Source organism: Corapipo altera, unplaced genomic scaffold (genome assembly GCF_003945725.1).
Source record: "Corapipo altera isolate COAL_440 unplaced genomic scaffold, ASM394572v1 152, whole genome shotgun sequence".
Lineage (NCBI taxonomy): Eukaryota > Metazoa > Chordata > Aves > Passeriformes > Pipridae > Corapipo > Corapipo altera.
This window is the reverse complement of record NW_020885088.1, coordinates 155345-178533: the sequence shown is the minus strand read 5'-3', so window position 1 is coordinate 178533 and position 23189 is coordinate 155345. Positions and strand designations below refer to the sequence as shown.

General features: G+C 50.5%; 1 protein-coding gene across 1 annotated transcript in view; it reads left to right on the top strand.

The window, feature by feature from the left end:
• The window catches only part of PTH1R (parathyroid hormone 1 receptor), a 99824-nt gene that overhangs the window by 58190 nt on the left and 18445 nt on the right, over positions 1–23189 (top strand). The window contains exons 3-7 of the mRNA XM_027669553.1: positions 1986–2096; positions 3148–3266; positions 13253–13347; positions 15868–16054; positions 19401–19554. Coding sequence (XP_027525354.1) covers positions 1986–2096; positions 3148–3266; positions 13253–13347; positions 15868–16054; positions 19401–19554 — 666 coding nt within the window. The remainder of the gene's footprint in view (positions 1–1985; positions 2097–3147; positions 3267–13252; positions 13348–15867; positions 16055–19400; positions 19555–23189) is intronic.

Below are 23189 nucleotides of genomic sequence, written 5' to 3'. Positions count from 1 at the left end.
AGTGTTGTTTCTCCCCAGTGCTCATTTCAAACCTTTCCCCAACTCATTTATTTTGTCCCAAAGAACTGGCTTTTATTTTCAGCAAGACCACATCGAGGCCTAAATTAAATGTCTTAATTTACTTTCTCATCTGTGAGAAAAGACCTCAAAAAACAATAACACTTTGTCCTAATCCAAATTTTGTGGGGCGCTGCGGGTTTGTTTGTTTGTCTTGTTTCCTTTTTTTTCTTTTGAACCTTCCAGAGAACTGAAAAACAAATAAACTGGGTTTGCACAGTCTGAATTATCCTGCAACACAACGAGCCAAAGGGAAGGGCTTTCCCACTTCTCATGAATAGGAAATGTAATATTATTCTTCTCCTGTTGCGACTGGAAGCCAGGAAAACGCAATAAATCTCGATTTCTTTTTTATCTCAGGGGTGCTGAGGAACTTTAGTTCCTCTCCCCTCGCTCCCGGTTGGTGCTTTGGAAGAAAGGCAGGGATTAATCCGTTCCTTTCCATCCACATTCTAATCTAAAGATTAGAAATCAGCTGTTTGGCCGCGAGTTTTCCTGTTGTTTTCTTCGTGTCCTGAAATCCCAGCAAAGGGAATTATCGGCGGCAGCCCAAGCAATTCTGGATGAAGGGTTGTTTGGTTGAAAGGTGGGGAAGGCTTTGATATTAATGAAACCAGCTGAGATCTTGGCCCTGCTGCTGGTTCTGTTCCTGGGGGAGCTCTGGTTTGTTTGGATTCACAGGGAATCCTCTGCCAGGCGCTGCTGACAAACTTATCCATGAACTCCAGCCCAGGGAAGATGCTGCTCTGGAAGCAGAGTTGGGGCAGATCCATCAGGTTGAGCGTTTGAATTCCCACCCTCAGGTGGGTGCAGCTGGATTGGAAGGGGTGGCTGAAGGTCACCAAGGCCAAAGCAAAGGAGGTCCCTGAGGACACAGAGCTGCAGGAGCTGAGAGGTCAGAAGGACCTCAAAGGGCTGCTCCAAGCCCTGTCCAACCTGGCCTTGGACACTTCCAGGGACCCAGGGGCAGCCACAGTTTCTCTGGGAATTCCATTCCAGTCCCTCCCCACCCTCACAGACAAGAATTCCTTCCCAGTATCTCATCTATCCCTGCCCTCTGGCAGTGGGAAGCCATTCCCTGTGTCCTGTCCCTCCATCCCTTGTCCCCAGTCCCTCTCCAGCTCTCCCGGAGCCCCTTCAGGCCCTGCAAGGGGCTCTGGAGTCTCCCTGGATCCTTCTCTTCTCCAGGGGAACCCCCCCAGCTCTCCCAGCCTGGCTCCAGAGCAGAGGGGCTCCAGCCCTGGCAGCATCTCCGGGGCCTCCTCTGGACTCTCTCCAGCAGCTCCACGTCCTCCTGCTGCTGTTCCCAGGGCTGGATGCCGTGTGTCCTCCCGAAATAAAACCTGGGAGAACCTGCACCTTCTGGAGCCAAACACTAAGAAAATGGCAATGATTTCCCAGGGATTTCCCAGTGATTTCTCAGTGATTTCCCAGGGATTTCTCAATGATTTCCCAGTGATTTCCCAGCAGTTTCTCACCGATTTCCTGGTGATTTCTCAGTGATTTCCTAGGGATTTCTCAATGTTTCTTCAGTGATTTCTCAATGATTTCTCAGTGATTTCCAGTGATTTCCCAGCGATTTCTTGTGATTTCCCAGTGATTTCCCAGCGATTTCCCAGTAATTTCTCAATGATTTCCCAGTGATTTCGCAGATTTCCCAGTGACTTCTCAGTAATTTCTCAATGATTTCCCAGCAATTTCTCAATGATTTCCCAGTGATATCTCAATGATTTCCCAGAGATTTCTCAATGATTTCCCAGTGATTTCCCAGTGATTTCTCAATGATTTCCCAGTGATTTCCCAGTGATTTCTCAAACTGAGCGACAGCACTGAGAGCTTTTCCCAGAGAGCCTTCTCCAAACAGCGGGACATCCGTGTCACCTCCGCAGGGTGCAGTGACTCCTCCTTGTCTTTGTTCTCTCCCCCAGATGGTTTTTGTCTCCCTGAGTGGGATGGCATCGTCTGCTGGCCCGAAGGTGTCCCGGGCAAGGTGGTGGCCATGCCATGCCCCGAGTACATCTACGACTTCAACCACAAAGGTGGGTGTTGCCCTCAGGAAGGAGATTCCTGGCAGTCACAACATTCCAAACCACCTTTAACATCCCTTTTTCATCACACAGGGACTCCCTTCCAAGCAGGAGCAAACCCAGGGGAAAGGAAGGAAGGGAACAGTTTGTTATTTGTTTCTGCTGAAAGAAAAGCTCAGTTTTAACTGAAACAGAGACAGATTTCCCACGTGCCCCGCACAGCCTGTAATCCTCTAAACACTAATGATTGGTGTTTAGATATTAATATTAGCTTTAGATATTAATATTAATTTTAAATATTAATATTCATTTTAGTTGCTAATATTAGTTTTAGGTACTAATATTTGTTTTATATATTAATATTTGTTTTATATATCAATATCTGTTTTGTATATTAATATTAGTTCTATATTAATCTAGTGGTTTAGATATTAATAATTAATAACAACACAATAAACACAGCCTTCAGATTAAGTCCCAGAATCCCAGAATATGCTGAGTTGGGAGGGACCCACAAGGACCATCGAGTCCAACTCTTATCTTGGGTTTTCTCTTGCTACACAGAGTTTGTGGCATCAAACAAATCCAGGCTTGTAAATCCACAAAACTTGAGCTCTGTGAACGTGAATATTCCCATCTGCCAGCTGTATCCCAAGAGGAAACCTTGCTTCCTCTTCTTCCTCCTTCACCACGAGGAGAGCAACCAGAGAAAAACCTCCCTGGAGATGACCCAAGCCTGTGAAGGAAAAACAGCATTGATAAATCCCCCTTTATCTCCTAGGGAGAACTGCAATTAATTCCGAGGATGAGTCCATGTTTTGGGGCTTTTCAAAGCTTCTCTCCTCGATTTTTAGACCCACTACCTGACCCTAATTAAAATGCTCTGTGGGGTTTCTCAGCCGGAAGGTCGATGAGGTTTCTGTGGAGATGGGAATTGGTTCTTGCAGCTGAGCTTGGAAGCGGGCAGGACACACCAGGACTGGTGGGATCCACCCCTGGAGTGGTTTTCTCCTGTTTTCCCAGGTCTGGGCCCTGACTCTCTGTGTGTCCCCTCTCTCCACAGGCCACGCTTACCGTCGGTGTGACCTGAACGGGAGCTGGGAGCTGGTGCCAGGCAACAACAGGACCTGGGCAAACTACAGCGAGTGTGCCAAGTTCCTCACCAACGAGACGAGGGAGAGGGTAGGTAATTCCCTTCGGGCACGGAGCAGGAATTCTGCCCTCACCCAGAATTCCTCACTTGTCTCGCTTCAAACCCTCGATGAGCTCCAGCTCATCGGCCTCCTCTTGGAAACTAAACCCGAGCTTGCCAAAGCCACGGTGGGTTTTGGTGGGGAATTATTTGAACTTGGAATTGTCCTCAAAGCCAGAAAGGCTCCAGCTGCCACACCCCCACCCCCACTCCATTTCTAAAGGGATTTTGGGGGAAATGAAGCGGTCTCAGGGAGGCTCAGAAGTGGTTGGAGGTTGTTACCCTGCCACTGAGACTCCCCCTGTCCCATCAGGAAATAATTTTGCTACCAGGTTGTTATCAAAAATTCCAGTGTTTCTGTGGTTGGCTGTGGTGGGGGATGTCCAAACACAGAGGGAAAGGATGTGTCAGTCAAACCAGAGTCAAACCAGTCCAAGCCAGGCTGGGAGAGCTGGGGGGGTTCTCCTGGAGAAGAGAAGGCTCCAGGGAGACTCCAGAGCCCCTTGCAGGGCCTAAAGGGGCTCCAGGAGAGCTGGAGAGGGACTGGGGACAAGGGATGGAGGGACAGGACAAGGGGAAATGGCTTCAAGATGAAAGAAAGTAAATTTAGGTGGGATATTGGGAAGGAATTGTTGTCTGTGAGGGTGGGGAGGGACTGGAATGGATTTGCCAGAGAAGCTGTGGCTGCCCCTGGATCCCTGGAAGTGTCCAAGGCCAGGTTGGAGCAACCTGGGATAGTGGAAGGTGTCCCTGCCCATGGTATGGGGTGGAATGAGATGATAATTAAAGTGCCTTCCTCAATCCAAACCAAACTGGGATTCCATGATCTTGAATTAATAATGGTGTAGGCACAGTTTTGAAACGGGGCCATCAGTCCAAAGGTGAAAAGAGACTAAAAGCACATGGAGAGGGTTTGGTGGGCTCCTGGAAAAAAGAAAAAAATAGGAAGAAAAAAGAACTCCGGGGCCTTATTTTTGCACCAATTTGGGTAATTGGCGAAGTAGGAGCTGGAAAAATTTCCTACCTCTCTGTAGTGCTGAAAATGCCTGAAGGCAAGAAGTGTCTGCTCCGTGCTGATGTGCCAGCAGAGCCAGCAGAGGAGTCACCTGAGAGGATGTGACCTCCTTGTGTGGCAGGGAGCGACAGTCCCGCCCACGCCGGGAATGCAGCCCAAACCTCTGGCTCTCCCGTGGCACTTGGAAGTTGTCCCCTTGGACACGGGCGCTGCTGATGTGCAGGCAGGGCTCTGTGCAGGCAGCTGGAGATAAAGATCTGTGGAGCAGGATGGGGATGATGCACAGGCCCCGTCGGGAGGATGTTCCTCGTTTGAAATCCAACCACAGCGTGCCCGGGGTTGGTTTTTGGTTGGGTTTTTTTTTATTATTTTCTCTCCAGAGTGAAGCAACACATGAATGAAGCTGTTTAGTGAGGAAATAAGTTATTTGAGGACCTGCATGGCTTGTGTCATGTGGTCAAAGAACAGGCGAGGTTTTACACACAGGGTTCTGCTCCAGCAGAGTGTGTCATCTCAGGGTTGGATGATGTTCGCTTCTAGAACAAGTTTGGGGTCATCTTTTCCCAGTTCATCCAGTGGGAAGAACTCTTTTAGCCCCAGAGTGTTCTGGGAAGGTTCTGGACTGGGTATTGGAGTCACTGAGTGTCTTGATCACATTGAGCACTTTGTTAAGTTGTACAACTTTGTGACCTCTCTGAGGTCATTGTTTCTGTCCCACCTCCCTCAGCCCTGCCCTGAGGTGGGAGTCACCTGCTGCAGACAGAAGAAACACCATCAGTGGGTCAGGAGAGGGTCAGGTTGGATCTCAGGCAAAGGTTCTCCCCCCAGAGGGTGGTTGGGCACTGACCAGGTTCCCCAGGGCAGTGGGCACGGCCCCCAGGCTGCTAGAGCTCCAGGAGGGTTTGGACAATGCTCTGAGGGACAGGGGGGGATTGTTGGGGTGTCTGTGCAGGGCCAGGGGTTGGACTGGATGGTCCTTGGGGGTCCCTCCCAACTCAGGATATTCTGTGATTCTCTGACTTGTCCAGCTGAGCCAGTGTCCAAGATTTCCCCCAGGGAAAGGACATCCTGTCTTTTTAACCTCCCACGCTGGCAACTGGGACTTGTCAAGGTGACTTGGTAGGGGAAGGGTAGAAAGAAGAAGAGAGGTGACCATTTGTTACCAGTACAAGATAAAAATAGAGACCTTCCACCCCCAGGCTGGTAAAAAAGGCTGAAAGGAAAGTCTCATGTCCTGGGTTTCAGGTGCTGATTTTGTGTCCCCTGAGGTGGTCACAGCCCAGAGGACTTGGACTGTGCTTCCTAACAAAGGAGGTTTAGACAATGTCTCACAGCCCAGGAGACTTCATTTTCCTTCCCAACCTCTCACTTGGAAAATTCCTGCTCCTCATGACCTCTTCCTTTAGGAGCTGTTTTAATAAACCATCCCCAGATCCTTCTCCTCGTGGTTCACCTTTTGCCACAAAGATGCCATGGGATTTTACCATCCCAATATCACTATCCTCTTCAATATTCATCTTTTGCCAGGAATTTCCTGGTTTGAGGAGAATTGGATGGTTTTAATAGTCAAACAAATTAGAGCATCACCGTTGCTCGGATTAACTGGGCAAGATGGTCTTGTTTAAGTGGTGCTTCCCCAGTGCAAAGAACACTGGAAAAAATGGAGGTTTTCCTCAGCTTTGGGACTTGAGCTTGATTAACAAATGCTTTTCAACAACATTTATTATTATTATTATTATTATTATTATTATTATTATTATTATTATTAACCTTGTATTTACAAGGTGTCCCTGAGAGCAGCCCTGCCCTCCCCTCTGTGTTGTCACAGAGTGTGTTATCAGCGAGGTGGCTGAATTTTAGTGACAAGTGACACAACAAATATGCAGCCACTGCAGGTCTCTCGGGCCCTCTGGTCTGAAAAACACTCTGCAAACAAAAGAGAGAGAAAATAATGACCTTTTTTACCCAGTTGGGTGATGACTTTCCTCACGGAGAGCACGGAAGGCCTCTTGTCCCTCACACCCAGAGCACTGGTATTAATAAACCTCCCTTTGATATTTCTTTTTTTTTTTCCCTCTCCTTGAAGTAAATATGTCAGGAGATGTCAGAATCGGGGAATTTCGGTAAGGCAGGCCCGTCATCTTGAGGGAGAGAATTTGTTTTCTATTATTATTTCCCTCCCTGGGGAGCAACATCTTTGCGTCACCGGGAACAGCTGCATTTAACCAACGTTTGGAAAGAGGATGGTGGGCTGGCTCCAAGCAGAGCAGCACCAGAGCAGATGCAACCAGGGGAAATGTGCACTTAGAGGGAATCGGGGTGGGGAAAAAAAATCTGTCTGTGACTATAAATATATAGATTTGCTGCTCTCCCTAGAAATAAGGCTGTAACTATAGATAGAGGTACAGATACACCCCTAAATAAACACCCCCAGATGTTTGTTTGGGTGGGGAGTTTTCTCCTTTTAGGCACTGTGGGGTGACTGGCAGACTGAGCAGAGCAGCAAACAGAGGGCCCCAGAGCAGGTTTGTGTCCTGCAGGGGATGGGCAGGATGGTTCCAGCAGGAGCAGCAGAGGAAGAACCACCCTCTGGAATGTTAAAGCCATCAGAGCCTGAGAATTAACAGCCCGGGGAACAACTGCTCCTGGGTTGTGTCCTGAGGGAAAACCAGCTCTGCTGGAGGACTCTGGGTTGACAGCCCAGGAGATTGGTGTCCCCTCTTAGCCTGGAGTGAGCCAGGGAAGTGTCTCCTCAAATCCCTTTTAGACAGGATCAAATGTGGGGGGACCAGCTGTCTGCAGATGTCCAACACCAGGTTGGACAAGGCTTGGAGCAACCTGGGACACTGGAATGTGTCCCTGCCCATGGCAGGGGATGGAACAGGATGATCTTTGAGGTCCTTTCCAACCCAAACCATCCTGGGATTCTGTGCCCTCCTGGACACGGTCTGAGCCAACTGTTTAGCAAAGGACAGGATGAAGTTTCGTGGAAAGGTGTCTCAGCAGCTCCTCGTGGGAAGACAAGGCAGTTTTCTTCATGCCTTTGAGCACAAAGCCACCTCTGCACCACCCTCTGTGTGTTCCCTCATATTCTGCTTTTAAAATAACCCTCCCCCAGCGCAGCAGAGATGGTGGGAAACCTCCTTCTCCCACTGCTTCCCCAGGAGAGGTGCCTGGGCATCCCCTGCCCCAGCTGCACCCTGGACCTTCAGAAGGTGCCTCTGAATTGATAAGCTGAGGGATCTGTGGCTTCCCAGCCCAGCACCTGAGCTGGGAGCTCTGCTTGGCTTGTTTTCCATCTGGTGTTTGAGGAGGAGCAGGGAAGGAAGGGATGGCTTGGCTGGGGATCCCCTCTTGGAGGCACTGGGGTTAAACTCCAGCTGTTTGTCCCTCTGCTGCCTGTTCCACGGGGCTGAAGCTCTGCTGTACATTGGGAGAGGGTATCCAGGACTGCTCCATGAGCACTGCAGGGTGGGCACGGGGGGGATCTGTATCACAGAGTGCCAGGATGGCTGGAGCTGGAAAGGAGCTTAAGGATCATCCAGTACCACCCCCTGCCATGGGCAGGGACACCTCCCACTAGCCCAGATTGCTCCAAGCCCCATCCAGTCTGGCCTTGGACACTTCCAGGGATCCAGGGGCAGCCACAGTTTCTCTGGGAATTCCATTCCAGTCCCTCCCCACCCTCCCAGCCAACAATTCCTTCCCAATATCCAATATAAATATATTCTCCTTCATCTTAAAGCCATTCCCCTTGTCCTGTCCCTCCATCCCTTGTCCCCAGTCCCTCTCCAGCTCTCCTGGAGCCCCTTCAGGCCCTGCAAGGGGCTCTCAGCTCTCCCTGGAGCCTTCTCTTCTCCAGGGGAGAAGCCTGGCTTCATAGGAAAGGTGTTCCAGCCCTCAGAGCACTTCCATGACCTCCTCTGGATTTACTCCAACAGCTCCACATCATATTTATTCCATATTTATTCTGTTTTCACACTCTTCCCTAAGCATCTCTTCCTGGACGTGCAGGAGTCAGGAATCAGAGTTAAAAAGACCTTTGGCCTGGCCCAGGTTGGCTGTTCTCCTTTCTTTCTTTATTTCTTTCCTAGATTCCCTTAAAAACAGGAGTGAGGGTGACCTGTACTCTTGGAGCTCCTCAATCTTTAGATAAAACGTGGCCCAGATGAGAAGTGATGACCCTCTGGCAGCTTTTGAGGCCGTTTCCCTCCAAAAATGGTAGCAGCACTTTGACTCTGACCCCCTCCCCTTCCACACATCCAGCCCAAACAGCATCTCCAGGATGACCATTTTCCCGGTCACCTTTTGGGACGCTGCCAGGAGTCAGTGGCGTATTTTGGTCAAAAAGCAGAAATCTCCTTCGTTCCCGTCTCCCCCCACAGCAGCACTGCTGCCAAACTCATCTATTTTTAAAGCGGGTCCCACCCACCCCGTTTTCAGGGATGAACTTGAGGGTAAACGCCATCCACATCCACGGAAATCAGGGAGAAGGGGGATCCGAGCCAGCAACTTGGGAGGTTGGCTCGGCTTGGAAACCACCAGCAAGAGGGACCGTCGTGAGATGTAACCTCAGCCCACCAATCCTGTCTTCATGTGCTACTGCTCGGTTAGAGCCTGGTGCTTTTACTGCTTCCAGGGAAACCAGAGAGGCCTGGAGACTCCATCCCACCCCCAACACAATGGGGAAGGCCCAGCGTGGGGCAGGGCTGCTTTATCTAAACTCCATTGTCCCACCAACAATCCGCTGTGTTCCCGGGGCTCTCCGGGGCCCTTTGAAAAGCAAACAGCTTTTGTGAGGCCCCCCCGAGCCCCGTTTGTGGCCTGGACACTGAATTATCCCGGGAAATGCCAGCGAAGGGGCAGCCCTTTGCACCAGGACTGAGGGGCAGAGTTTTGAAAGGCTGTTTAGGAGTGAAAAAAAAGCCTCCTGGAGAGATTTTCTTCACTGCTGCAGCCACCCTGTGGTGTCCCTGCTCGTTTCGTGCCCAAAGAGCAGGGCTGGGAATAGAATCAGGAAATTCTGGAATGCTTTGGGTTGGAAGGGGCCATAAAGATCACAAAGACGTGCATGTTTACACATCTAAGCTGGGGTGTCTTAGTCTAAATTGGGGTGTCTGAGTCTAAACTGGGGTGTCTTATCTCGGAGCTGATCCTGCTCTTTATCCAGACTGGGAGGATTTAAGTGCCCGGCACCTCTAGGGATGAAGGGAACAGAATCCTGCAGCCAAAATTCCTGTTCAGCCCTCAGTGTTTTCCCCGAGGCTTTGGAAATCAGTGGCTGGTTTGTGCCTTTTGTGCACATCCCATTAAGCTTTTCATTTAGTCACAACTTTGCTGTAAAAAAAAAAAAACCCAAAAGGCAAGAAAAGCCAACCCAGAGGATTTCTGGCTTTGCTTATCACTCCAAGCAGTGAAACACTTCTCCTGCTGATTGCAAACGTGTCATTAACAAGGTCTGAATCAGCAGCTTGGAGAAACTTTGGAGATACTTCATCTGGAAAGCCCTTCCTCATGATTCCATCCTCCTATCCCGCTAATCCCAGCCTCCAGCAGAGCCTGCCAGTTCCTCAAAGGATCACTGGATCCAGTTCAGCTCCACGAAACAAAGGGTGCAGAATTTTGCTGTTGTCTCACAAATTAAAAGGAGGGAAGGATAAAGTCAGGCCCAGGGTATCCACAGTAATACTTGGAATAGGATTTGCCATCAGTCTTGTAGAAAACTCCTGTCTCAGTCTCTCCCTGGGACACTGGGAGGGAACAGGACACATGGACACCAAAACCCTGAATGTTTCATCCAGATGCTGGAACAGAGATGAGGTTTAGGCCTGGAATTAGATGAGGTGTTCTCAGGTTTGGGAGACAGCTGCGTGGGAATTGCAGATACAATTCCTGAGATCTTCAGGAAACTCCTCCCCTTCTGCAAGAGCAGCTGGAAGCCAAGCAGGACACTTCGGGGACTAAAATGACCTGAGACACGTGGAGGGACAACTGGGGTCAGGCTCTGCTCCCAGGGAACAAGGGACAGGAGGAGAGGAAACAGCCTCAGGAGGTTTAGGTTGGATATTGGGAAAATTTCTTCCTGAAAAGGGCTGTCCAGGTCTGGCACAGGCTGGAGTCCCCATCCCTGGAGGGATTTAAAAGCCATGGGGATGTGGCACTTGGGGACACGGGTGAATGGTGGCCTTGGCAGTCAATGGTTGGACTCAAAGGGCTTTTCCAACCTCAGTTCTATCATTCCATGGATGGATGGAGTGGGCAAAGGGGGATGTTCAAGGCCATCAGCTCTGAAGCTGATGTTCCCCAATCTTGGTGCTCTACAATGGGTTTTATAATATTTTACTGACAATCCCAAACCCTGGAATCCCAGACATTGAAGTTTTGTCCTTCTGGTTTTCCATTAGTTTATTTTCAGCTTCTCCTATTTTCCAGAGCACTTGTGTCCTCAGCTGAAAGAGTGAAGGAATCAAATTCATAGGATTATGGATTCCTAGGTTGATTTGGGTTGGAAAAGATCTTAAAGCTCATCTCATTCCAACCCCCTGCCATAGGCAGGGGCACCTTCCACTAGCCCAGGTTGCTCCAAGCCTTGAACACCTAAATTAAGTGATAATTAAATTAAATTACACCGGTTAAAGCATCACACTTCTTAAACCAGGGTCTAAAGGTGTGGCAAGGCCAGATTTTTGCCCCTTCCAACAGGTCAGGGGATGACCAGTGATGGTCAGTGTGTCCTCAGGGTGGATTTCTAGGAGCCATTAGAGCTCCTCCTGCTCTCAGAAGTACTGAACTGGAGACTGTGGAGGTCCAGGTTGTGTCCATGGCTTGGCCATCCCGACCTTTGTGGCCTTCTGGGAATGATTTCCACTCGTGTCCCCCTCAGCTCCCAGCAGAGGGATCTCAGCCCGTGGAGGTGGTTGTTGCAGCTGGTGGATGACTCAATATTTTGTCACCTGGGGGACCTTCCCTGACTCAGCATCGTGGTTCCCACCCAGCTGGGACCTCCCTCATGCTGGATGAGTGGGACTGGAATTGCCTGGAGGGATTTTTCCCCCTCTGGAGCAACAAAAGGGAAGCCCAGCCATCCATCCCATCCCAGGCTGCTTCCTCCAACCTCCCCACACTGCTGCTCTTCCCAGGCAGCCAAAAATCCCCCTTCACCCTCCGAACTTCGACTGGTTCCCCTCCCTCTCCCCCACCCCTGCCGAGGGATGGAGATCCCTAAATATCACTTTTTTCCCTCCTGGGTAAATCCAGGGCAAAATGGTGACTCCTGGGAACGGAGCCTGTTGGAACACCTCAAATGTTTGCTCCTGAGGCTTTTCCCTGAGGATCTAAGCAGCCCATCCAGAGAATCCCCTTTCCCAGAGCAGGATTTGTGCCTCCTCCATCGGCAGGATTGGACACCAGCGTGCTGGGAGCCGTGGATCTGTGTGTCCTGGCACCTCTCACTCCTCGCCCTTCCAGAGAGAGGCCCTGTGGTTAATCAGAGGAGTTAACCACAGCCTCCCAAAACGTCCTACCAGCCAATCAGGAGGCTCTTCCCAGGGCCATTCCTGCTACAACACCATCGTTGCCCGACAGGAACGTGGATCTTCCCAGTTAAATTTCCCAGTGGGGCTCAGGGACCCTTTTGTCCCCCCTCACAACTGCTGGATCCCCAGAAATCCTAAACTTGGAGCAGGATTTTATTTTTATTTTTATTATTATTATTATTACTATTATTTTCATTCTGGAGGCAAATGTTTTCCAGCTCAAAGGGGATTCCAGCTTGGCAGCAGGAAAATTCCTCTTTTTCCCCCAAAGCTTTCAAATCTACTCCCACTGACTTTTCAGTGCCTGCTGCCTGCACAGACAGACATATAGATATATATATATAAATATATATATAAATACACCCAGACACACACACTAAATTAATACTGGCAAACACTCCACTCTGCCAATGGAAACCACAGAGAAACATTCCCATATCTGGGGATTCTGATGTCATAGGGCTGAGGTTTCCCATTCCAGGCCAGCATTTCAAGCCTCCAATCCCAACCGGGGCTGTCATTCCGAGCCCAGTGTTCCTGCATCCCGGTGGGTGGGGTGAGGGAAAAGCGGGAGGCAAAGGAGGAGGCAGAAAGATGCTGAATTGGTTGGTTTCTTTGGGGTTTATTTCTAATTTCAGGCAGTTCGAGGCAGTACAAACTGGGCTGGTGGCAGGAATTTTAACCCTTTCCAGGTGGACATTCAGGAATCCCTGAGTTCAGCTGCATGTCCCAGCACAGGATAAAGGGAAAACATCTTGATATTTAATGGAAACCTCAGGGTTTCTAAGCCCAGCTTTAAAACACAGAGAGCCAAGAGAACTAAAACCTCTCAGAGGATTAATTCCTACGAGCTCTCCTGTGACAGGACCTTTTCCAAAGGGCCCTTGGCAAGCTCAGGTTGTGTCTGGGTTGGATAACCACAGGCAGAGGCTGCTTTGGATTGGAAAAAGGGGAAAAATAAATGCAGGTGATTTTTTTTTTTTTCCTCAAATCCCAGAGCCAAAGTTTATCCTGCCCGTGTTTTCTGGGGTGTGCTGGACCAGCATCAGTCAGCAATGGCTAAATTGCACAATTCCAGCCCAAATCCCGGGTTCATGGGCGTTCCTTCCAAGCCAAGGTTTTGTCCTCGTGGAGATCCAAGTGATCTCTGGATGGGGCCGAGAGTTTGTAAAGCGCTTTGAGTTCCTTTGAGATGAAAACGCTGCAGGGAACTCCCAGGCGAGGGATCAACCCACGCAAAAATCCCGCCCTCCCAGGAAATCCCGTCAGGAAACCCCGCCAGGAAACACAACCAGCCCTTCCCAGGGTGCCCAAAGGCTGTGATTCCCGAGGGTTCCCAGCCCCGGGGGTGTCCGAGTGCCCGTGTCCCCCCGTCAGGAGGCCGCGTTCTAATGTGACGCTATTTTTTCCATCGTTTCTGCTGCAGGAGGTCTTTGATCGCCTCTATTTGATTTATACTGTTGGATACTCCATCTCTCTGGGATCCCTCACAGTTGCTGTCCTTATCCTGGGATACTTCAGGTAGGCGGCTCTGGTTTTACCTAAGGGAAAAAGCCTCGGGCTCTCCCACAGGATCAGGTTGGGGTGGCAATTCCAGGAGCGGTTCCGTCCGGGATTTGGGCTGCCTTGGCATCGCTCAGGTCAAACTTCCTGGGGGATGGCGGGTGGGGTGTTTGAATCTCCTCCTCTTCCCCGTAGAGGAGTTTTCCAGACCCTCTGTAGCAAACGGGAAGAGGGGAATCTCCAGGAGGAGGTTGGTCCCACTTGGAAAACCCTCTGGGGTTTTCTGCCCCTCTTTCCCACCCGGCTCAGATTTAGATGGTAATTTTTTGAGGTAGTTACGGTTTCCTCAGGGAATTTGGCACTCCAACCCCAAATATCCATGAATGATAGAGCAGCTGAAGGGAAGCCCAGCCATCCCAGGCTGATTCCTCCAACCTACCCCTGCTGCTGTTCCCAGGGAGCCAAAAATCCCCCTTCACCCTCCTGGCTCTGGTTGGTCTCCCCTGCCTTTCCACCCCCCTCTGCCAAGGGATGGAGACCCCTAAATACCCCTCTGGACCCACAGCATCCATTCCTCAGAGCTCCTGTTGCATCTCCCATCCCTGGAAGCATCCAAGGCCAGGTTGGAGCAACCTGGGAGAGTGGAAGGTGTCCCTGCCCATGGTAGGGGGTGGCACTGGATGATCCTTAAGGTCCCTTCCAACCCAAAGTGCTGTAGGATTCTCGCTGGCACAGAGAGCGTGGGATGGGAGGGATGAAAGGTGTCACCACATCTGGGAATTTGACCTTTGGGAAGCCATACCTGGAGAGCTGGGAATAGAGCAGGAGGCTGACTCCCAACCCCCGAGCCCCAGATCTGCTTCCCTTCAGAGTCTGGTCACATCTTCTCCTGGAAAACAGCAGGAGCCAGACAAGAGCTGAGGGGGGAAATTCTCCCTGTGCTGGAAACACCACGTGGTGTCTGCACCTGGAGCTGGAGCCAAGCCCTGGGCATGAACCACTGGGAATAAAATGGGGGGCTTTTGGCTCTGAAAGGGCTCAGGACCCTCTGCAGGGAGCCAAAGGGGCTCAGGGGGATGTGCTTGGAGAGCAGAGCCCAAATTTGGGACACACACAGGGCCAAGGGGACTGCAGACCCCTCTTGGAGGCACTGCAACCATGCAGGGCCAGACCCCACCCCTGCCACCACACTCCTGCTCTCCCAACCTTCTCCCTCCGTTTCCTTGCCCCCTGGACATTGGCAAGGTTGTTAAAATATTCCATGTCCACATATCTAAGAGCATTCCCAGTTTCAGGAGTTCAAGAGTATTCCTAGTTTCTCTCTTTGTTCATGTTCTCAGAGCACTTCATTTACAGCCCAGCCCACATGGACAACTGTGCTAGAACATCTTTATCCCAAGGATCAAAGCAGCAGCAGGGATCAAACCAGGTTTTATCCCAGATAACACATAATCCAGGGATTCACTGACTCCATGTCAAACGCAGAGAACAAGGCCCATCTTCATTTCTACCTCATCAGTTCCACTTGGTGGAATTTGGATTATAACAGCCCAGACAACAACTGTTATTGCTGTCATAATATCCTCCAAAGGAAACAAAACCACAACTTTTAATTTTTATTTCCATCACTGGAGCTGGGGATTTAAGAGGGTGTTAATCCATCCATAAATCCATGCGTGGCCAGCCAGGACACAGAGCTCTAGAGAACAGAGGGGATCCCAAGAGGTCAGCTAGTTCCTTCTTCTCCCCAAACCCATGATCCCTGGTTCCTAAATGCACCTTTCATCTGTGGGTCCAACCCACTGACCTCTCCCCATCCAGCTTTTCCCCCAAAAAGGATCTTAAAGCGCTTTACAACCAGCATTTGTGGGGTCGTTGCTGCCGTTGCTGGGGCGGAGCCCAAAACCTGCTCAACACGAGCAAGCAAAGGAGAATGTTTTTAACAGGGAAAACAGGGAAAACACCCAACACACTCCAGTTACTTCTGTAGTTGCTGCTAAATTTGGTGTGGGCACAAAAATCAGCACTTCACAGGAGCCTTGGTGAGGTTTTCAGTGGCCACAAGTTATGCTGTCCTTGAGGTCCAAGGGCATGGAGGGATGGGAAAGGGGGAGTGGCCCCCAGTTGAGAGAGCGTTGGTTTAGAGTAGATTTGAGGAAGGAATTCTTCCCTATGAGGGTGGGGAGGCCCTGGAATGGATTTCCCAGAGAAGTTGTGGCTACCCCTGGACCCATGGAAGTGTCCAAGGCCAGGCTGGAGCGACCTGGGCTAGTGGAAGGTGTCCCTGCCCACGGCAGGGTGGTGGAACGAGATCACCTTTGAGGTCCCTTCCAATCCAGCCCATTCCATGGTTCCACGATTCCAGGAGCCCCCTGGAGCAGGAGTTAATGCCCGTGGGGGAGCGGTGAGAGCGGGGCGGCGGCGGCAGCACCGCGGGGCTGAGGGGAGCCGGGGGGCTCTTTGGAGGCAGAGACAACCCCAAGAACGTCCCCCAAGACGGGCTCAACTTCCCCCAACCCTTCTCTGTGTCCCCTGCAGACGTTTGCACTGCACTAGGAACTACATCCACATGCACCTGTTCGTGTCCTTCATGCTGAGGGCTGTGAGCATCTTCGTGAAGGACGCCGTGCTCTACTCGGGCTCGGCCCTGGAGGAGATGGAGAGGATCTCGGAGGAGGACTTGAAATCCATCACTGAGGCACCTCCAGCGGACAAGTCGCAGTTTGTGAGTACCCTGGGAGCAGGTGGCTCTCTGGTCTTCGTGTCTCTGTCCTGGCTGGTCAGCACTTTGCTTTTTTTCAGGGGGATTTTCCACCCTGCTCCCCTTCCCTTCTCGCTCCCTCTCAATCCAGAGGAATTTCCCAACCCCTGAGCTAAGGAAGAGCTGTTCCTCGTGATTGATGTTTTGATTCCCATCCACAACTCCTAGTTTCAACACTGCCCTGATATCCCCTGAATTTTCTGGCTCCGGGAACATTCCTGACTCTCCCACCAGTGCTCGTGTTCTGCCGTGTTCTTCTCCCACCACAACTGGCTGGTTTTCCACTGGGAGCTCCTCTCTGGATGCCCCATGGAGGTATCACTGGGCTGGGACATCTGTGCCCCCAAAGTGACAGCCCAGATGTAGCAAAGCCACTGTGTCATGGGAGGGTCTCAACCCTGACTCCTCCTCCTGAAGAAGAAGGTCACCAGAGGACATCTCACCTGGCTTGCATTTTGGAGCAAACCACAGCTGGTTGTTCCTGTTGGGATATAACACAGAATCATGGAATGCTTTGGGTTGGAAAAGATTTTAGAGATCATCCAGTCCCACCCCCTGCCGTGGGCAGGGACACCTTCCACTAGACCAGGTTGCTCCAAGCCTCTTCCAACCTGGTCTTGGACACTTCCAGGGATGGGGAATGCACAGCTTTTATCACTCCCATATGAAAAAAGGCATTTTAGATGAGGAAAAAGGAGAGATTATGTGCTGGCATAAGAAAGGGTGAGGCTCTTCTGCAAAAGGCAGATGGTTGCAAGAGAGGGACCTTGGAACCAAAGGATCATTGAGGTTGGAAAAGACCCCAAGAGCACCAAGTCCAAGCTGTGCCTGATGCCCGCCCATCACCCAGCCCAGAGCACTGAGTGCCACGGCCAGTGGTTCACTGGGGACATCTCTGCTTCCATTGATGGTTAGTTGGGTCAGCAGGGTTGGCACAGGCAGAGGAGTCACCATCCCAAAATAAAAACTGGAGGGAGGTCGCTTGAACTTGTCCCCAGAGGGGAGAGTTGTCCCCCAACTTGTTTTTTCCCTGTGTAGGAAGCTCTGATGGCAGAACCTGCACTGGCCATGGGCCAGGGTGGGGAGAAGCCCATCTTCGTGTTTCAAAGTCTTCCTCAGCTTCTGAAAAAAAAATATCAGCTCTCCTGGTCATTGGTCTCATCACAGATTTTCCAAGATATCCTTGGAATGGGATCTTCTCACTCTGCAACTCCCTGACAGGAGGGGGGAGCCAGGGGGGTTGGGCTCTGATCCCGAGGAACAAGGGACAGGAGGAGAAGGAATGGCCTCAGCTGTGCCAGGGGAGGGTCAGGTTGGACATTAGCAGGAATTTCTCCCTGGAAAGGGTGGTCAGGCCTTGGCAGGGGCTGCCCAGGGAGGTTTGAAGTGCCCAGCCCTGGAGGTGTCCCAGGAAGGCCTGGATGTGGCACTCAGTGCTCTGGGCTGGGGGACAAGGTGGGCATCAGGGGGATCCGTGGGCTGGGAGGGCTTTTCCAACCTCAGCCATTCTGGGATAAACTTCCTGCCTTCACATTTATGTGGCTTCTCAAGCCTTTCACAGCTCCTGCCCCCACCAGGGACCCGCCAGCACCCCCCTGAATCCAATCAGTGCCTGTGGAGTGTCCCACTGTGCATCCAAGCCATCCCAAATGGAAATCTGGTGTTGTGTTTCCTTCCCATTCCAAGATCCATCTCATTAACTGGCTGAGAACTCAGCACACTTCAAAACACTCACTTTTTGGGAAGAACCCCAAACATTTCACTGCATTGTCTTCTGTTTCTCCTTGGGCTGGACTCATTCAGAGGAATAATTGGGATAATAAATGGCATTCTTTGAATATTAGCATTTTAATGGCATCTCCCATTCTTCTGGATTGGAAGGCAAATAAGTGATGAAGGCAACAATTAATGGATTTCTCTTGTTTCCAAGGGAAGTGGGAGCTTTGCAATTATTGCCTGATGCTCCCTGTGGGGGGGTACGTGGTGTATTTTTACAAATATAAAATAAAAATATAGAATATAAAATTTACTATGTATAAAACATAAAAATATATTAAAATTATTATCAATCCCATCTGGAAGGGGATGATTTTTAATTGGTCTTCCATTTTAACTCACTTTGTAAAAGAAAATGTGTCCATATCTTACTGACAGACAAATATGTGGATATATGGATATAATATTTGCATGTTCATTTTGATTGAGAAAGGATTAGCATAAGAGCTGTGCCAGGATAAAAAAAAATCCCTTTTTTATTTACAAGGTGCATATTGTTGACATTTCCTGCCAGTCATTTGTGTTCCTCTCAAAGGAAGGGACATCCTGCAGACGTGATGCTGCCAAGGGACGTGTTTGGTAGTCACAGGCTTCCCATGAAATCCAACTTCCCAAACTCCAAGAATGTCCCCACTGGCAAGAAATGGCTTTACATGTCCCTTTGTGCCATTTAACCCCACGTGGCATCAACACTGTCCAACCTTTCTCTACCAGAGCTGAGACATTTGGAGGGAGGGTGGCTTTGCCCCCTCTGCCTCAAGGACTGTTGGGTCACAGTCAAGGTTTTCCTTTAGAAAGCAAAGGATTTCAGCCCTGTGTGGGGTGAGAGCTCAGCTTATTCCACATCAATATGTCCTGGAGTTCTCCAGCAGATGTCCCCCTGGCAGCTCAGCTCTGTTCAGAAGCATCTTGGGATTGGGGGTGAGAACCTCCAGGTTCTGTTTGCTCCTGGAGGCCCAAGCTCCAAAGCCCAGAGAAGCCACTTGGGGTGTCCTCACATCTGCTGAGGACAGCCAGGCAGCCCTGGAGGATCCTGGCTTGGACATCCATGGCAGGATGGGGTGACTTGATCCATAAGATCCCTCCATGAGCTGAGGATGGGATGAGCTCCAAGCAATGGGACTTCGGGTCACCCAGACCGAGCCAACTCGGCCATAGCCCTTTCTGCTCTGCCGTGGACAAGGGACACAGGGAAAAGAGGAAACACAGCTGACCTACAAGGTGTCTGAGTCCTTCATCAGTAGGTTGGCAGAGAGCAGGATCAGGCCATCATCTCTCCACAGGTTCCCCACAACTCCCAACTCACCTGCTACTGGAAAAACCAAGTTTGGCTTGGCTGCTTTCTCAGTTGGTCACCTCTTCTGTTCTTGTGATGATTTTTCCCCCTTATAAAAGCCACCAGAACTGCCTGACTTACTTTTCCCTTTCTCCACCTTGTTTCCCACCCCGTGTTGGTTCATTCTGTCTTTGTGGAGAACGAGAATTCCACCCCGTGTTCCTCACGTGCCTTCCTGTCCTTCTGTGCTCATTGCAGGTGGGCTGTAAAGTAGCTGTTACCTTCTTCCTCTACTTCCTGGCAACCAATTACTACTGGATCCTGGTGGAAGGGCTCTATCTCCACAGCCTCATCTTCATGGCATTTTTCTCAGAGAAGAAATATCTCTGGGGATTCACATTATTTGGCTGGGGTAAGTCGTGGCTGCTCCTCACAGCTCCCCCGGGAGAAGCCTCTGGGAGGGAGTTTTTGGAGATGGTCGTGGGTATAAATAAATACAGGAGAATGGATGTTATAAATAAATACAGGAGAAGGGATGTTATAAATAAATACAGGATGAGCATCAGAGCCCCCCGGTGACTCTTGCAAGGACAGGTTTTCCCTCCTGTGAAAGCTTTACCCCTTCTGAATTGGGGGATTTCCACTGTGGTACCTGGAAGGATCAGCCCAGGCTTGGAGAGACAGCACATGGAGTCAGGGAATCCCAGAGTGGGTTGGGTTGGGAGGGACCTTAAAGACCTTTTACTCCCATGGGCTGGGACACCTTCCACTAGCCCAGGTTGCTCCAAGCCCCTTCCAAGCCTTGGACACTTCCAGGGATGGGGCAGCCACAGCTTCTCTGGCAGTGCCTCCCCACCCTCCCATCCTGCCACCCTTCCAGGAGGGTTACATTTGGCATTTAAGGATCCTCTGAGTTCTCCCCATCTCTTCCCAGCGCTCCCGTCAGGCTGGAGGGGCAGAAAGTTGCCTGAGGCTTTGAGCATCTGCTCCCAAAGCTCTGATTTCCTCCCTCCAACCTCAGCTGCTTTAAAAAGCTCCCTGAGGTTTCAAGGAGCACCGGTGGAAACCTGCAATTTGTGGGGAAGGCTTTTTTTTTTTTTTCCCTTCCTTTTCTCTTTCAACTTGGGCATCTTTTCCATGAGGACTGAGGAAGGGGCGGGATGTGGGTGCAGGAGGAGGCGTTGTGGGCAAACACATTTCAGACAAAAATGTGATTTCTGTTCCCTTCTGGCCTTAGTTTTGGGCTTCCAAGGAGTTATGAGGTGCTGGGAGGCTCAGGACAATAAAACAAGTGCCCACAGTTGTCCCCGGAGCCTGTGGAGTGTGAGGGAGCACGGGAAGTGTCTTTGATGATCCCTGAGGACATAATGAAGAGTGATGGGCTGTGGGTCCACACAGGAGCTCCCAGCAGGAAAAACTTGGTCGGGGGGGGGATCTGTGGTTGCTCTAAACTGTGTGGCCCAGGCCTGCTTCCCACATTCCAGGTTTAAAATGCACCTGGCCACATCCTGACTGCAGCCTGGGATGAGGTTCATGTGTGCACCACGCCAGCCCCATCCCAGAGCTGGATTTCTTAGGGAGAAGAGCCAGTGTTTCCAAGCAAGCCAGGTAGTGCAGGATCGAGTTTATAAAGGATTGGAGGATTTTGGGATTCAGGCCAGCCTGCAGGAGTCTCCCCAGCTTTCCTCCTTCCCAGGTGGGATATGGGGAAAAGCTCCTTCAGTTGCTGATGAAGTCAGAAACTGCTGGTGCTGTCATAGGATAAGGATGGGAGGTGCAAAAGTGAGTCTCAAATTGGGAATCCATGTCTCAGGAAAAGTCTAGAGCTGGACAGCTGGAATGTTTAGGGGAAAAGAAAATAAATAAATAGATAAAAATAAATAAATAGATATTTGACAGGGCTTGGAGCAACCTGGGCTAGTGGAAGGTGTCCAGGGCTTGGAATGAGATGACCTTTAAGGTCCCTTCCAACCCAAACCATTCTGGGATTCTGTTTTGTGGATGGGGCATTTCCTACCTCAGCTGCTGTGGGACACAGAGGGCTTCAGGTGTCACCTCTTTTTTAAAAGAAGTGGACAAACCCCTAAATCGATTAAATTTAATTAAAAAACAAAACAAAACAAAACAAAAACAAAAACAAAAAAACCCAACAAACCAAACCCATCTTCTTCAAGTAAAATTGGCATCTTCAAGTAAAATTTGCTTCTCAGAAAATGCCATTGAACTGTACAGAGCAGAGACTTAAAGAATCGATTCCCCAGAGGGAATTCTGGAAGAGAGGGGAGCAGGAGGAAAATAATGCCATATGTTTCACGAGAAAAACCAACTCTCTGCTGCTCAGAACTCAGCCAAAGGAAAACAGCCCCACAGGCAGGAGCTGCCCTCATTAATTCCCCCAAGCACTGCCAGGGAATAATCATTTTATCAGAGCAACCGCAGAGCCCGGGTCCCACCTGTCACAACACCCACCGTGGATGTGCTTCCAAGAGTTTGAGGCTGCTCCATTTAAATTCCTCTGGAATGAGAACACAGGACCCCTCCAGTGGCATTTGGGCTGCCTGTGTTTGGATTAGCATGATAATGTTCACACACGTATTGTTTGGATAGTTTTTTGGGCACTGGGAAGGGGCAAACCAGTCCAGGAGCCACTGGAATCAGTGGAAAAACTCTCCAGCTCCCTGCAGTGGGCACTGGATCCTGCCCACACCACAGCAGGGAAGGGCACAGAGTCAGGGAGAAATAATTATGACGTTCCACGTAGCTACAGAAAAGGCGATTTTTGTCCTAAAAACTGGGATATCATAACAATAAACAGCGTTGGATTCTTCCTGCCTGGAAATCTCCAAGGTGGGAAAGGGGTGCAAAAATCACCCTCCGAGGTGTTATTTCCAGACTGCTGAGGAAACCAGGATATTTAGTTACTCTTTGATGTGAAATCCAAGGATTTCTGTCGGGTCTCTTCAATCCACAACCTCGCTGGCACGAGGGAGCTCAGCTCCATCAAAAGTCCTCATTCCCTTCTTCCCAGGGAGACCCCGACGGCAGAAAGGGACCTGAGAAAATTGAATAAATAGTGACATTCTGGGCAACAATAAATTCCCCAGCAGCTGTTCTGGGAGGGAAGCCCAAGAGCCGTGACCAATAACTGGGAAATCCAAGCTGATCCCACTGGCATTTTTCCTTCACACTGTGGTAATTCCCTGCAGCTGGACCGCACTTGGATTTCAGCTCCAGGGGATTGGAGAAGATAAATGGGATGACGTGAGACTGTTAGAGGTGCTCAGGTCCAAAAATCCCGTGTTTATCCAAGCAGGAATCATCCTCCCCTGGGGGAATTTGTACCCAACAGGAGCAGAGGCATCAGAGGGTGTTGTTATCCCTATTTCACATCAGGAATATCAGCGGTGCCAATGCCCTGCCTCCCTTTCCTCTGCCTCAGGTTTTGTTTCTCTGTCAGTGTAACTCCACTTGGTCTCTCAGGTAATTTCTGGAGTTCCATCTTTCCCTTTCTCTGGCAAGTTAAACTTCCCACGTGAAAAGTCATGGAATGGCGGGACCGCTGAGGTCGGAAAAGCCCTCCAAGATCATTTAATATCAGGCAAACACGACACAGAGGAGTTGGTTAAACCCACTCCCTGTTCCTTAGAGAGGGTTTTAAACCTCAGGGAGCTCAGACCAGATTCCACCCAGGGCTTTATCCATAAACCCTCTCCCAGCAGTTGCTGTTCAACCTCCTCCCTCCCTCCCGGCTTGGAGCCGTGATTCCAGCCGCCGGGAGACACGGACACAGGGAAAGGCCCAGAGGAGAGCAGGGGCTGGGGAGAAGCTGCCTGTCCAGCAGCTGCATTGTACACACTGTGTGTGGCACCGGAACGCACAGCGCATGCAATGTGGAGGCTGGGCATGGCACCCACGGCACCGCGGGCACCGCTCACACCGGGCTGGGCTGGGGTGGGACTGCCCTCACTGCACACATCCCACACCCACCCATCCACCCATCCCACACCCATCCATCCATCCATCCCACACCCATCCATCCATCCATCC